The sequence below is a fragment of the Orycteropus afer genome, unplaced genomic scaffold (assembly GCF_000298275.1).
Source record: "Orycteropus afer afer isolate SDZICR_OR568_19922 unplaced genomic scaffold, OryAfe1.0 scaffold00304, whole genome shotgun sequence".
In the NCBI taxonomy this organism is placed as follows: domain Eukaryota; kingdom Metazoa; phylum Chordata; class Mammalia; order Tubulidentata; family Orycteropodidae; genus Orycteropus; species Orycteropus afer.
In genome coordinates this window covers 3,131,855-3,133,291 of record NW_006921891.1, presented here as the reverse complement: position 1 = coordinate 3,133,291, position 1,437 = coordinate 3,131,855, and the positions used below count along the sequence as shown (strand labels likewise).

The 1,437-nt window shown below is 39.9% G+C and overlaps 1 protein-coding gene across 1 annotated transcript in view; it reads right to left on the bottom strand.

Moving 5' to 3' along the window:
* Window positions 1-1,437, bottom strand: part of ARHGAP6 (Rho GTPase activating protein 6) — a 656,445-nt gene that overhangs the window by 59,360 nt on the left and 595,648 nt on the right. The window contains exon 5 of the mRNA XM_007951639.1: window positions 564-583. Coding sequence (XP_007949830.1) covers window positions 564-583 — 20 coding nt within the window. The remainder of the gene's footprint in view (window positions 1-563; window positions 584-1,437) is intronic.

Genomic DNA, 1,437 nt, shown 5'->3' with positions numbered 1-1,437 from the left:
TGGGATGCAAAATGAGATGTTTCTGCAAATGGATACAATGCTGGAAGCACTCACTCATCTATGCAAAAATTGGGAGACAGCTAACTGGAAAACAGACTGGTAGAGATACATACTTGTGCCCATTTCAAACAAAAATGATTAAAGAGAATGTGCAAATTATCAAACAATATTAATATCACACATAAGTAAAATTCTGTTGAAGATAATTCTAAAAAGGTTGCTGCAGTACATAGACAGGGAACTGCTGAAATTCAAGATGGACTCAGAAAAGGATGTGGAATATCATTGCTCATGTCAGATGGATCTTGGCTGAAAGCAGAGAATACCAGAAAGATGTATACCTGTGTTTTATTGACTATGCAAAGGAATTTGACTATGTGAATCATAAAAAATAATGGCTAACACTATGAAAAATGGGAATTCCAAAATGTTTAATTGTGCTTATGAGGAACCTGCACATAGACCAAGACACAGTCGTTCAAACAAAACAAGGGGATACTCCGTGGTTTAAAATTAGTAAAAGTGTGCATCAGGGTTGTATCTTTCCAGCATACTTATTCTACCTGTATGCTGAGCAAATAACCTGAGAATGTGAGGTACACGAAGAAGGCAGCATCAGGACTGGAGGAAGACTCATTAATAACCTGCGATATGCAGATGATACAACCTTGCTTGCTGAAAGTGAAGAAGACTTGAAGCACTTACTGATGATGATCAATGCCTTCAGTATGGATTACACACCATAAAGAAAATAAAAATCCTCACAACCGGACCAATAAGCAACATCACAAGAAACGGAGAAAAGACTGAAGTTGTCAAGGATTTCATTTTACTTGGAGCCACAATCAACCCCCTGGAAACAGCAGTCGAGAAATCAAATGACTTCTTATTGCACTGGGCAAATCTGCTGCAAAAGACCTCTTTAAAGTGTTAAGGAGCAAAGATGTCACTTTGAAGACTAAGGTGCACCTGACCCAAGGCATGGTATTTTTAATGCATGTGAAAACTAGACAAGAAATGAGGAAGATCAAAGAAGAATTGATGGCTCTGGATTGTGGTGTTGCCAAAGAATACTGAAAATACTACGGACTGCCAGAAGAAGGAACAAATCTATCTTGGAAAAAGTGCAACTGGAATGCTCAGAAGCAAGAATGGCCAGACTCTGTCTCACCAGCTTAGGTCATGTGGTCAGGAGGGACCAATTTCTGGAGAAGGACATTATGCTTGGTAAAGTGGAGGGGCAGCAAAAATCAGGAAGACCCTCAACAAGATGGACTGACACAGTGGCCGCAACAATGGGCTCAGGTGTAGCAATGATTGGGAGGATAGCACAGGCCAGGCCAGTGTCTCATTCTGCTGTACACAGGGTCACCATGCTGGAACTGATCAGATGGCACTTAATAACAACAACAGTACTGTTTGATAAAAAAAAAAAAA